At 38.6% G+C, this 11,981-nt stretch overlaps 2 protein-coding genes across 2 annotated transcripts; both read left to right on the top strand.

Annotated features, from left to right (window-relative positions):
• The first annotated feature begins 1,481 nt into the window (after positions 1-1,481).
• LOC115989767 (ubiquitin-like-conjugating enzyme ATG10) lies at positions 1,482-4,921 on the top strand. Its single transcript, XM_031113622.1, has 6 exons — positions 1,482-1,827; positions 1,906-1,953; positions 2,037-2,120; positions 2,290-2,389; positions 2,930-3,027; positions 4,535-4,921. Exons 1-6 carry the CDS (start codon positions 1,693-1,695, stop codon positions 4,730-4,732), a joined length of 663 nt encoding a protein of 220 aa, XP_030969482.1. The 5' UTR covers positions 1,482-1,692; the 3' UTR covers positions 4,733-4,921.
• Positions 4,922-7,045: 2,124 nt separating this feature from the next.
• Positions 7,046-11,094, top strand: LOC115991438. The gene is made up of 3 exons (XM_031115130.1): positions 7,046-7,268; positions 7,409-7,533; positions 10,459-11,094. The coding sequence occupies exons 1-3, from the start codon at positions 7,046-7,048 to the stop codon at positions 11,092-11,094; spliced, it is 984 nt and encodes a 327-aa protein (XP_030970990.1).
• Positions 11,095-11,981: the final 887 nt, after the last annotated feature.

The raw sequence follows: 11,981 nt of genomic DNA, 5'->3' as shown, positions 1-11,981 counted from the left end.
TCTCCAAAGTGTGCAACTTTATGTAAATATGCAAAATTAAGCTATTATCAGTAGCTATCTAGACCCATTGTCCAAAGTGTGCAACTTTATGGCTTAATTTAGTAATAAGATTGTGCAAGTTGGGATTCAGGCTCTCTTTAGTTCACTTTCTGTAGAGACTCTTTCTTTATGTGTTATAACTCTGTTGTTCTAAATATGTCTAACTCTCGTACCTACAGTAAAAAGCCTTAGCCCAAAAGCATAAAAGACCCCTACATTGATCTATAAGATTATATTTTATGCATAATTTTAAATTACAAAAACTTGTAATATAAATAATTTATTGATGACATAACTATTGATCTTTAAGTTTTTTAAAATTTTGCAAGCATAGGATACAAAAAGAAAAAGTAATTCAATGGTGGATTTGTCAAAATTCACTTCCAATAAAAATATTGAATAAAGTTGTAGTGTTATGCTACAACTAATTTTGTAACTAAACTTTATCTTTTAATTATTGTCTTTCATAATATATATTTTCTTGAGACAAAAAAGTAGATGCTACACAAAATTAGCCCCCTCTAGTCCCATACTAAACATATTGGGTCATCATATCTTTCCTATAATTACTCAATGTATGTGAGAGTGAAATGAGAGACTACATATCCTTATTTGAAGATTAGGACTTTGAATGTTGATTTGATTTTGACATGTGTTAGGTGGTTAGGATTCCAAGTAAGTTTGGGGCCAATCCCGTCAAATGATTTCCTCATAAAAAAGGGGACAAAATTTGTGGTAAAAATATAAGTATTGATACAATTATTACTATTACCTACTTATCACTCATGCTAATATTAAAGGGTAAATTACATTTTTAGTCCCTCAAACATGAGGATATCATTTCAAATTATACCTTCTATGTTAACAATGGAATGTCCAAGCGCCTTTAAGGACCAAATAAAACTAAGCCTTTAAGGGACCAAAATTGAGTTTACCAAGTGAGTTTCAATTAGTATAACTGGTAAGGTTTTTTGTTATCGAATAAAAAAAAAATTCTTGTTCAAACCTTGTTTATATATATAAAAAATTTAATTAGAAAAGACAATCATCGAGAGGCATGATGTTCTTAAAATCTTAGAAAATTGACAGTCCTTTTCTCCTATGGTTCCTACTCTCTTGGGTCAATCACAAAACTTTCCAATATCTAAGAATAGGAAGAGGAGCATCTTAATTAACCCCTTTAATAGTTTTTATTGTTGAAAAGAAGGAAACGTGGGATGTTAATTGTGAGACAAAAACATTTGTTGGGTGAAGGTGAAATGCAAGAAAGGCAATGTGGTTTATTAATTTATGGGCTATAGAGGGTGGGCAAAGCACAATTAGGAAGGGAGTAGAGAGCGAGAGATTGTTTAAAAATTGAGATAGGAAAAGGCCCATAGTAGAGCCCAGAGATTGTTTAGAGTAGAAACCAGCCCAATTGTTATCACATATTATCTATGACTATGAGCCCCAACCCCCAAGTCCAACGCACCAAATTTCTTCCTCCAAATCCAAAATCCACAGCTTGGTGGGTGACCTCCGGACCGGAGATCGTCGCCGAGTCCACCGCCAAAGTTTCATTCTGGTTGAGTGCTCTCTGTTTGTTGGGTTTTCTCTCTCTCTCTCTCTCTCTCTCTTCGATCCAATCTTTGATTTTGTGGATTGATTCTGTAAATGGGTACAAAAGAAGAAGCTCAAGGAACCCTCTCATCAACTGATTTTGGTGTTGCTGCTTCTGCTTTCATCCTCAATTGGAATACAATTTGCTCTTCTTTTCCTCCATGGACATGGGTCCTTTCTCATCATCAAGTTAGTGTTCTCTGTCTCTGTCTCTCTCTCTATTCACAATTCCTCTTTTAATCTTTCCTCTCTTTTTAATGTACACAGGTGGAAGGATACTTATCTTTGGAGAACATACTTCTCAGCTCAACTCAGGTCTGCCCTTCCCCTTCACGTTATATAATATAATGTTGCTCTACCACTTTTAAATTGCATTAATTGATGCCAACCTTGTGTAGGAAGAACATGGTGAACTAAGTTGCCCTGGGCCTGGGAAACACTCTCTCCAAGAGGACCCCATTGATGTTGATGATGCCACCTTAGTATGTGTTATACCTTTTTTTTTTTTTTTTTTTGAAGCAAGTATGTGTTATACCTAAGTAGATATACATATTACTCATCAAATTTTACACCCTTTTTTATTTTTTGGTATACCTATTAATGATTCTTGTCTCATTTACAACATTGATCAACTTCTTGCTCTTATGCTAGGTCCACATCAATCCTTGTAAAGTACATTACTATGATCTCCATATAATTTATTGCAATTCATATAGAGTTCCAGTGCTATATTTTCGTGCCTACGACAGTGGTATGTTCATCTCTTTTTAACTTACATTATAAGATGAGTGTGGATTTTATATGAATGATAGTACAATATGAAATAGGCACGCTTGTTTTTTCATAAATATTTTACAGAAACCAAATTTATTTTTGCCGTATTAAGCACATAAAAACTTGTTTGGCAGTACGGCATAACATGTGGTCTTGTTGTCTTATTTTGTTTGGCCCTTTTTAAGAAACATATGTTACAAATTCATTTAACTTGATAGATACTTTTATAAAATGAATGTCTACATGTTAGATTGGCCAGATCGGTAATTGAGATCGCTAGTAAGCTCTAGCTAGAATGCCACCTCTTCTAATAAGACTAAGGTGGATGGTGAGGTTGTGGGTTTAAGACCCACGGACTGTGTGTAATACCATTAACTGATGTAGAAGTCAAGTTGTTGCATAATGGTCACACAAAATGCAAGCATTTTCAATGTGCATATTAATACTACTATTTATCTATTTGAAATTATTTTTCAAAAAAAAAAAAAAAAGGTACTGATATTGTATAAGCATATAGATGGAGAACCTCTGGAGTTTGATGAAATTGAAAAGGACCTTCCTGCCTACTCTAAAAAAGCATTGTCAGATTCAAAATGGACGTTCATAACCCAGGAGGTACAATTTTATATTTTAATTTCCTCTCGTTTTTGTTTGGTTTTGTTCCCCAACCCCACTACACCTTTTTTTGTTTTTTTTTTTTGTTTTGAGTTATTACATTCATAAGTGATTGTCGTATACGATTTGGATAAATGCATCAATGATGTTTCGCTTAGATGGCACCTTCTCCCTTTATAAAAACAGAGTGGAGGGTGAGATCATGGTTTGAGATCAGCCAGGTGATATTGTGACTTAAATCCAAAAGTAATTTGCTTAAAAGCATTGGACTACTATGCCAAGAGCCTTGTAGCTCAATTGGCACCTCTTGATGTTTCAAATGGAGACATCAAATGCTCAAATCCCCTCTCCCCCATTGTAATTATGAAAAAAAAAAAAAAATCGAACTGCTATGCTGCTTATTTATGCTTTTTCAATCTAAAATTTAGGGGATGTTTGCTATGTAGTAATAGATCTTGTAATAGACTAATTATTCATGTGGAATAAATATTTGGTCAATTGAGTGCATTTTCATTACAAGGAATGGTAATACATTAGGAATAGCTATTCAATAAAAATCAATGATGATAATACTTATCAAAAAAAACTTATCAAAAAATGATGATAACTTTAAAATATTCATTTTTCAAGATAATAGAGTGCCACAATAAGTGTAAAATAATTGTATAACTATGATTTTTGATAAATACAAATTTGGGATTTTATTCCAATTTTACAACTAAAAATATGTATAGTAATAGTTATTCCATTACAACATCTTCTATTTACTATAGTACAAATTACCATTTCGAATGTAATGTCATTTAGTGTGCCAAATGTGCCCTTAAAATCATAAAACTATAATGTTATACAATCTCTACCCATGATTTTGGGTGCACCTGGACTGTACATGGGTTTTCTTTTCCCAAGAATAGAGAATAATCTAACCTATTTTATTACCGGAAAGTTATCACAACCTTTCTAGTGATTTCAAGGTGACATTGAACTCCAGGTTACTGTTACATAAATATGTTATAGACATTTATGTAACTCGGCTCTATACATCTGGTGGTTCTTCTTTGGCATAAACAAAGGTTCTCAAGACTCATGCTGCTATATTGAATTGACATATGAAAGTGATTCAAACTCTAGATAGTAGCTTGTAACATTAATTTTAGTGGACCTAATTGGATTTTACATAGTGGTTAGTGTTTGCAGCAAGAAAAAACAGGAAAGGCTATGGTGGTTGGTTGAGACTTATAACGTACATAATTCATGCATTACAAATAAATACTCATTGTTCATTCATTACAAACGGAAGTGTGTTCTAGTTGGTTTGCATCAGATATGTGGTAAATTTGCAACAGAAACAATGTTGGTTGTTTGTTTAAAACTTGAAACTGAATTCTATTAATTTAGCCATGTGAAAAGCGAGATATCTCAATGAAGTATCACTTGTCAATTTTACTTGCAAAAGCTGTGTTTGATGAATTAGACCTTTAGGCTTAAGTTGACTTGTCATGTTTAGGAGCATCCATACTTGAACAGGCCATGGTACAAATTACATCCGTGTGGGACCAGTGAATGGATGAAGCTGCTATTTCATGCAGATGATGCTCTGGCTAAAACTGGAGTGGCGATTGAATTATACTTGGTTGCCTGGCTCTCTGTTGTTGGGCATGTGGTTGGTCTTAGGATCCCCTTTGAAATGATGAAGCAGCTATAATCAGTTGTACAGTTAATAACCATTCATTAGATCTGTTTATAGCATGAAATGAAAGCAGGAGAATGCGCTTTTTCTTTTCGTTTTTCCCCCTCTTCTCTGTGTGTGTATATATATGTATGTGACAGTGACTGCCCAAAGTATGATAACGTTTATGTTTAATTTAGTGAACGTTTTGCCTCCCAATAATTTTGTGAAATATTGTTGTGTGGAAACTGGAAAAAGATCACGGTTTAAAATACCGTCAATAATATTATCACAACAGCTTAGTATGGAAAAAATATTGATATCTTGAAATTTGTTTCAAAATACGTCTATTATATTTTTGAACTCAAAATCAACAACCCATTGCAAAAGGGGTTTCAGGTATGAGTCCAGTCGAGTCCGAGCTCAACAAAATCAAATATTTTAAATAAAATTAAAAAAAAAATTCATTTATGTACTCAACGATTATTGAAAATCGTTGATTTTTTTAAGAATCCCCTTGTGTTCGCCACCATATAGTTTTTTTTTTTTTTTTTATATATATATTTTTTATTTTAAATTTAGTTGTTATTTTTGTTTTAAAGAAGATTTTAAAAGAAAAATTATTATATTAAAATTTTATTTATAATGGTTAAAGACAGTTTTTAGCTATTTGACGTATTCAAGTTCCTACTCACCTTGGTTAATTAGCTCTATACAAAGACAATAGAAGAATTATATAAGAAAATAATTAATTAATTTATTACAATAACATCATCATCAACCTATAAATTTTGAAATCAGCTATGAACAAGGTTATCAAGAATAAGATCCTACACGAGATTGGTGAGAGGGTTTGAGGATCGGTCAATGGGCATATTTTCAGCTAATAAGTACACTTTCGGTCAATAGGGTTATGACATTTCAATAGAGATTTTTTGATATATCAAATTTGAAGGGTTATGACTTTTCAATAGTCATTTTTTGGCATTGTTGAGGTTCAAAAAATCATAACACAAAGCCCAAAGAAATAGCTCCTTGGGCCAACTCCATGGAAAGCAAAAAATTGAGAAGGGGTTGAGCTAACAAAAGCAAAAGATGATAGGCCTAAAAGATTTGAAGCCCAAGATCCATTAAGGGGTAGGTGGTCCAGTAGAAAGAACTAGGCTGGGATCCCAAAGACCGCTAAGGGCTTGGGATCCCTGGGACGCGCAATACAGCCAAAGTGGGATTAAGACAGCTTGAAAGGGGAACCAAAAAGCACAAGAAACGAAGGATAGATATGTCCTTCTCAAACGCTCAGCGATGCAGTAAAAAAACCAGAGAGCTTGGAAAGCAACAACTCGTAAACAAAAGGCTGGTACTTTGGGGAACCCAAAAAGATAAACCATAAGGGGAAGTAACTGGGGAAAACCTTCGACTTGGCAGGGAAGGATTCGACTCACTTGGGAAAAATGACAAAAACGAAGGGTAGCCAAAAGCTAGGTTCGAAAAGGTAAAGGCTTGGAAAAATTGAAGGAAGAGAGATTAAAGGTTCACTTTCCAAAGAGCACCACAGAACGGAAAGTCAGCAAGTGGCTTTCAGGAAAACAGGACTAAAAGAGGAAAACTATGAGAAATGGAGAAAGAATCAGCTGTTACAGTGGCTGGCATAACAGGGGCTCTAGTATCCAGGGAACCAAAAAAGGGGAGACCAGTGATACCTCGAACCCTAAAATGACACTATAAAAAGGGGAAGGCAACCAACATTAAAGCACAATTTTTTTGGCAGGAGTGAACCATAACAGAATCATTGAGAAAACTCTGTAAAAGTTTAGAGAGAGTAGTAAAAGAAAAAGAAATACTCCCCGGTATCCCAATACAACCACTATAGAACATACTCGGATTCAAAGGGATTCAAATTTTGTAAGTCTTGGAGGCTTGAATAGCCATCTAACTCTGTGATTTTTGAGTTCATTTGGACCTTGTAACATGTCTTAGTGAGCACATTATAATCCATAATTAAGAAAATAATCAAATATTTCATATTGACTTGAGGATCCCTAACAGTTATTGTGTGATTTTCCTTATTATATTGCTTTCCTTTTGCTGCGCTTCTTTGCTGTTCAATACATATATTTTTGCTTGCTAGTGTATACGTGTTGTAGGATCTTTGCTTTGTGCACCACTTGGTTCGTAAACAGTCCATTTAGCTGTGGTGAACCAAGCTTAGTTCCTTTAAACTACAACAAGAGGGCCCCGGGTCCTTGCTTAAGCTTGGGCCTGGACACTGTCAAAAAGTGGCCTCACATTTTGGCGACTCCACTAGGGACTTGGTAAAAGCAGAGGGAAAAAGCAGTCCCTTCACAGAGCATGACTCCAAGGCCAAGGAACAACAAAGGTGCCAATGTGCCACTTGTGGCCTCTAAGCCTGTAGGAGAGAACGAAGTAGCCTCTAGACAGTGGAATGAGGTGCCTCTAGTAGAAGAGGAAGTGGTATCAGGCCAAAGGCACGCAAGACAAGAGTTAGACCCTGTGGCTCAGATGGCAGAAATGTTGAAGAATTTGCAGCAAGCAATTCACCTTCTCAAAGAGGGCAGGACAAAGGAAATCAAGGACAATGTCCCCCTTGTGGTCAATCAGAATAGAGCCTAACCAGAGGGAGGGTCAGCAATAGGAGGGGGTGGCAACCCTTAGTACCTGACACTGGCAGATGTTAATGCCCTTTTGGAGCAGGAAAGGGAAAAATTCTCGAGGATCCCCCATTCCCACCAGAACTCCTCAGCAAGCCATATCCTAAAGGATATGAACCCCCAACGTTCCATCCTTTTGATGGGAGGAATGAGAGTGCTGTGGAACACGTGAGTAGATTTATTCATACTCTGGGCCCCTACGCAGGAGACAGAGAATTGTGCCTAAGAGAGTTTGCTAAGTTCCTAGTGGACAGAGCATATACCTAGTACACCACGTTGAGGCCTGGGTCCATTAAGACATGGGATGAAATGATGGAGAGGTTTTGTACAAAGTATTACCTCGGTGAGGACAAGGTCACCTTCCAAAGCCTTTAGATGGTAAGACAAAGGCCTGGAGAGGATTCTGTCCAATTCATCAAGAGATTTGAAGATATTTCTCTAGACTATTATGGAGACCATGAGGAGAAAGAGCTCGTGGAGACCTGCATATCCAACATGCTCTTTGATTATAGGCTCAACCTCAAAAATTTATGCATCACTCAATTTGCTGACCTGCTATAGAGAACTAGAAGGATAGCACAGACAATGAGAACAAAGAGAGTGCCGGTACCCCAGGCCATGACAGCATCGGTAGGAGAGAAAAGGAAGAGACATGAAGGGAAAGTGTTTGAAGAACCACTAGTGATTCCATGTACTACAGAGGAATTGAACCATGTCTTGGACAAGTGGATTGGAGATGGAATTGTTAGGCTATTCACCATGTCTACGCCACCAACTGAGGAAGAAAGAAAGAATCATTTGTTCTGCAGGATTCACAACTAGATCAAGCACTCCACCAAGGATTGTTGGACCCTTCGTAGGCTCTTTCACAAGAAACTAAGGGAGGGAACCCTGGAGCTCACTCAGAAGGAACCCGAAGTGCAAAGAAATCCCCTACCCAACCACAAAAGGAAAGGGGTGGTGGCTGTGGTGATTCACGGGAACCTAGCAGAAGGAGAAGAATCTAAAGGATCCTTCCACCCAAGCACAGTCAGGACTCTTCAGAAGAACCCTAAGTTCAGGTCACTATTCAACCAGTTGAGATTTGGGCGAGAAGCAAGAAGGGTGGCCATAGAGTCCTTCATGAGTATAGTAGCAGATTCAGGAATGGAGTGTTTTACGGCAAAATCCCATGCTAGTCGAGCTTACTTAGAAACAACCAATGCAATAACCTTTACTAACGAAGACATAGAGGTTGAGCATCCAGACCATCGTAGACCTTTTTATCTAATGGCCACTATAAATGGTGTCCAAGTTAGAAGAGCACTAGTAGACACAGGGGCATCACTCAACCTTATAGCCTTGAGTACCCTAAAAGCCGTGGGCCTGACAAGTAGAAGGATTCTAGGAGCTCCCATGGAGATAACAGGATTTGGAGGATCAGCAGAATCAACAAAGGGATATGTGCAGCTGGCCTTAAGAATAGGGCCAATAATAGCCCTAACTAGATTTCATGTGATTAATTCAGAGGTTTCCTACCATGTACTGTTGGGATGCCCATGACTCCACAAGCACCGCCTTGTCCCATCCACATACCATTAATGTGTTAAAGGGAGATTAAATGGGAGGCTCATAAGGATCCCTGCCAACCATAATCCTTTCAGCCAAGGAGAGGTAAACTTTGTGGAAATAATGTTCTACGATGAGTTAGAAACAGATGATGAGAGCCCCACGCCGGGGACCCCGGGAGCACCTATCTTAGAAGAAGAAGAAGGAAGGGGTACTCATGACCTTAGAAACTTCTTGGAGAGAAAAAGGCAAAAGAGGGAGCCCAACACCTCAGGATCTCGGGAATGTGTAGTAGTACGAGAACCTGGAAGAAGGTTAATTTATCGATTATGAAGGTGTGCGGGGCCTAAATGCGTCATGCAGTAGGGTCTCGGACCACCAGAATGTATGGTGGCTCAAGAAGAAGTCCCAGGGGAACCAGTTAAAGAGGCACAAATTCAGACTAAGGAAGAATTAAAGGAAATAAACTTGGGAGCTGAACTGGGATCCTAGAAGCCTATTTTCATTAGTAGTCAATTGACAGCATAAGAAAAGGAGCAATTCGTGGCCTTGCTTAAGAAATACATAGATGTGTTCGCATGGACCTATGATGAGATGTCTGGTCTAGACCCAGGGTTAGTAATCCATTCTCTCAACGTAGACCCAGGGGTTAGGCCAGTAATCCAACCAACCAGGGTCTTTCACACTGATGTAGAAGCTCAGATAACTCAAGAAGTCAAAAAGCTGCTAGCAGCTGGCTTTATCAAGCCCATCCAACACCCCAAATGGCTTTCCAACATAGTACTTATGAAGAAAAAGAATGGCCAAATCCGTTGCTGTGTGGACTTTCGTAATCTAAACAAGGCATGTCCAAAAGATGAGTTCCTTCTGCCTAATATAGACCTCCTTGTGGATTCAGCCATGAGAAGCTCTATGTTTTCATTTATGGATGGATATAGTGGGTACAACCAAATCCGCATGGCTGGCAAAGATGTAGAAAAGACAGCATTCAGGACCCCAATTGGAAATTTTTATTACACTATGAGTCTATGATGCCCTTTGGCCTAAAAAATGTAGTGGCCACGTACCAGCGAACTATGACAGCTATCTTCCATGGCATGATGCATAAAGAGATGGAAGACTATGTGGATGATATCGTGGTGAAATCAAAAACTAGAGCAAGGAATTTCTAGACGCTTGAACAAGTTTTTGAAAGGTGCAGGAAGTACAAACTGCGCATGAACCCCATGAAGTGTGCTTTCAGGGTGAGACATAAGTGTAGATCCAGCAAAAACCATAGCCATTGCAACGATGAGGAGGCCTACAACAGTAAGGGAGCTCAAGAGTTTCCTAGGGAGAGTTTCCTACATTAGGAGGTTTGTGCCAAGATTGGCTTCAGTCACAAGTAGTTTATCCAAATTGTTGAAAAAGGGGGTTGAGTTCACCTCGGAAACCGAGCAACAGGAAGCCTTCCAAAGAATCCAGCAAATCATGAATCACCTTCCCACACTCCAAACACTAGTAAGTGGGCAACCCCTGTTGCTATATTTGGCATCAAGCTCCTAGGCAATAGGAGCCCTGCTAGCACAAGAGGATAATGATGGGAATGAGCAACCCATTTACTACGTGAGCAGGATACTCAAGGATGCTGAGACTAGGTACCCCAGGATAGAAAGAGCTTACCTAGTAGTCATCTACATATCCCAAAGGCTAAAGCGATATTTCTCATCTCACCAAATTCTTTTGGTGACTAAGTCACACCCTATAAAAGCACTCCTACATCAGCCTCTCTTGACAGGAATGGTAGCACAGTGGTTGATCCTTCTCTCTCAATACGACATAAGCTTTAAGACCCCCAAGGCTATCAAAAGTCAAGCCATAGCAGATCTGTTAGCCCAGTTCCCAAGAGAGGAAAAGTGCTCATTAAGTGAAGAGATCCTAGGGGAAGTGGCAGTAGCAGAAATCCCAGGAAAGAAGTGGACAATGAGATTTGATGGGTCAGCAACAACAACTTCAAATGGACTGGGAGTTGTACTTAGCTACAAAGATGGGGACACCATACCCCTATCTTTTAAGATTGGATTTTCTTGTTCAAATAATGCAGTTGAATACAAGGCATACTTGACTGGACTAACCATAGCACTTAGCATAGGAGTAAAGCATATGAGAGTTTTAGGGGACTCCAATCTTGTGATTTCCTAGGTGAAAGGTGACTTTGCACTGAGAAAGCAGAGTTTGGCAGCCTACAGGACTTGGGCATAAAGGCTGCAGTGGGAATTCCAGACCTTTAGCGTGGAGTACACCTAGAGGAGTGAAAACAGGTTTGCTGATGCGCTTGCCATCCTGGGATCCCAAGTACCGTTCAAAGGAAGAGAAACTTTGGCAAGAATAGGGAAGCAGGAGCATTCCATCATAAGGATCCTTAAAAGGATGTTCCCTGGAAGGCCCAAGCAACAGGATTGGAAGAGTGAAGTCAAAGAAAAAATGAGAGAGATAGGATTTGGAAGAAGTATCAAGGAGTTGAGGGACTACACTCTGATAGAAAGGGAACTATACAGGAGGCTACCTAGAGGGATCCTATCCAGGTATATCAATGAGAAGGAAGGAAAACTGAGATTAGAAGAACTACATAGCCAAGCCTGCGAGGTTGCAAAAAAGATTAGTCTATACAAAAGGATGCAACGCATGGGATACTACTAGTCAAGTATGAACAAAAAGGCAGCAACTATACAGGAGAAGTGCCAAAAATGTCAACTTTCAATGAGTAAGGAAGAAAGCTATGCTGTATTTGTTACAGAAGATTGGAGAACTCCATTTGTGGAGCACTTGGCTCAAGAGATCCTACCAACTGACAGGACATTAGCCCACCAGCTTAAGAAACTCATGGTCAAGTACTTCTTACAAAATGGGATCCTATTCAAAAGGGGGTGTAGCGGGGATCCCCTGAGATGCCTAGGGCCAAGGGAAGCCAGAGAAGTAGTCAGGGAAGTCCATTCCGGTGATTGTGGAAGTTACCCAAGAAAAAGAAGAATCTACAAGCAATTGCTACTATTAGGATACTATTGGCCAACAATGAAAAATGACTCCAA

The sequence above is a fragment of the Quercus lobata genome, chromosome 5 (assembly GCF_001633185.2).
Source record: "Quercus lobata isolate SW786 chromosome 5, ValleyOak3.0 Primary Assembly, whole genome shotgun sequence".
Taxonomy (NCBI): domain Eukaryota; kingdom Viridiplantae; phylum Streptophyta; class Magnoliopsida; order Fagales; family Fagaceae; genus Quercus; species Quercus lobata.
Note: the sequence above shows the minus strand (reverse complement) of the source record. Positions and strands in the feature narration are given on the sequence as shown.

Excerpts from the sequence above, each read along its gene's own strand:
- LOC115989767 (XM_031113622.1), top strand. The coding sequence starts at position 1,693 with ATGGGTACAAAAGAAGAAGCTCAAGGAACCCTCTCATCAACTGATTTT. Across the intron at positions 2,390-2,929 it reads TTTTCGTGCCTACGACAGTG|ATGGAGAACCTCTGGAGTTT; the intron begins GTATGTTCATCT and ends ATAAGCATATAG. Across the intron at positions 3,028-4,534 it reads GGACGTTCATAACCCAGGAG|GAGCATCCATACTTGAACAG; the intron begins GTACAATTTTAT and ends TGTCATGTTTAG.
- LOC115991438 (XM_031115130.1), top strand. The coding sequence starts at position 7,046 with ATGACTCCAAGGCCAAGGAACAACAAAGGTGCCAATGTGCCACTTGTG. Across the intron at positions 7,269-7,408 it reads AATTCACCTTCTCAAAGAGG|GAAAGGGAAAAATTCTCGAG; the intron begins GCAGGACAAAGG and ends CTTTTGGAGCAG. Across the intron at positions 7,534-10,458 it reads ATGAGAGTGCTGTGGAACAC|GCAATAGGAGCCCTGCTAGC; the intron begins GTGAGTAGATTT and ends TCAAGCTCCTAG.